Source organism: Lontra canadensis, unplaced genomic scaffold (assembly GCF_010015895.1).
Source record: "Lontra canadensis isolate GAN:19392208 unplaced genomic scaffold, GSC_riverotter_1.0 scaffold160, whole genome shotgun sequence".
In the NCBI taxonomy this organism is placed as follows: Eukaryota; Metazoa; Chordata; class Mammalia; order Carnivora; family Mustelidae; genus Lontra; species Lontra canadensis.
The window spans coordinates 2,427,677-2,428,681 of record NW_022631154.1 but is presented as its reverse complement, the minus strand read 5'-3'; the positions used below and the strand labels follow the sequence as shown (position 1 = coordinate 2,428,681).

General features: G+C 73.1%; 1 protein-coding gene across 1 annotated transcript in view; it reads left to right on the top strand.

Annotated features, from left to right (window-relative positions):
* The first annotated feature begins 543 nt into the window (after positions 1-543).
* ARHGEF11 (Rho guanine nucleotide exchange factor 11) overlaps positions 544-1,005 on the top strand; it is a 76,786-nt gene continuing 76,324 nt past the window's right edge. The window contains exon 1 of the mRNA XM_032844971.1: positions 544-582. Coding sequence (XP_032700862.1) covers positions 560-582 — 23 coding nt within the window. The 5' untranslated portion in view covers positions 544-559. The remainder of the gene's footprint in view (positions 583-1,005) is intronic.

The following is a 1,005-nucleotide window of genomic DNA, read 5'->3' as shown; positions in this document are numbered from 1 at the left end:
TGCTTATTAGTTTTCTCCCCTCTTGCAATTTGCAAACCCGCCCCCCCAACATTGCTGGGGTCCCCGGCTCCCTCCACACCAGCTCCAGGATGTGTGCGGGTCTGGCCCCAGGCGACTGTGCCTGCATTTCCCCCAGGAACAATCCAGCCGGAGAGGGAGGGGGAGGACACCGCCAACGGCCCTGCCTGCGAGGGGTTTACAATAGCATTAACCTGGGCAAGAAGACCAAGTCCATTCCCCAGTCCTAATGAAAAACTTTCCTTTTCATCTTAATTATTTTTAACTACAACGCCAGGGACCTTCCGACGCGCGCGTTACCTGCAAACATTTGGGAACTGTGATTCTCTGAAACTAGAATCGGCCCTGAGAGGCTCTTCCCCCGGGTTCAAAAGCACCACGCCGGGGGCACCGCGGTGCCCGGGAGCGCAGCCGGCCGCGGCCACGGCCCTCTGCCCGCACGGCGGGTGCGCGGCGGCTGCGCAGGGCCGCAGACGCCGGGGCCAGTTTCCGGAGCTCCCGGCACCCAGGAGGGAGGCCGCACGCACTTCTGGAGACGAAGATGAGGACAGAGGTGGCCAGCGGGTGAGCCGCGGCGGGGCGCGGGGGCGGGAGAGAGGCGCGCCCGCGGGGAGGGGGCCGGGCGGCGGGGGACCGGGGACCTGGGAAGGGGCACAGAGTGGGGAGGCGGCCCGGGGCCGAGGAAGGGGGAGCGGCGGGGGCGGCGCGGGCTGCCTCGGCGAGCCGGGGCCGGGGCCGGAGCCGGGGCGGCCGGCGGGCCGGGCCGGGCAAAGCCGTGGATCCCGCCGCAGCCGGGGCCGGCTAGGCCGCACCGAGGGAGGGCGCCGCGCGGGGGGCTGCGGGCCGCGGGGGGGGGGGCGGGGGGAGGGGGGGGGGGGGCGCGGGGGGGGGGGGGGGGGGGCGGCGCGGGCACGGGCGGCCGGCCGGGCCTGCGCCCCGAGGAGCGGCGCGCCGAGGGGGAAGGGCCTGGAAGGAGCCGCCGAGCCG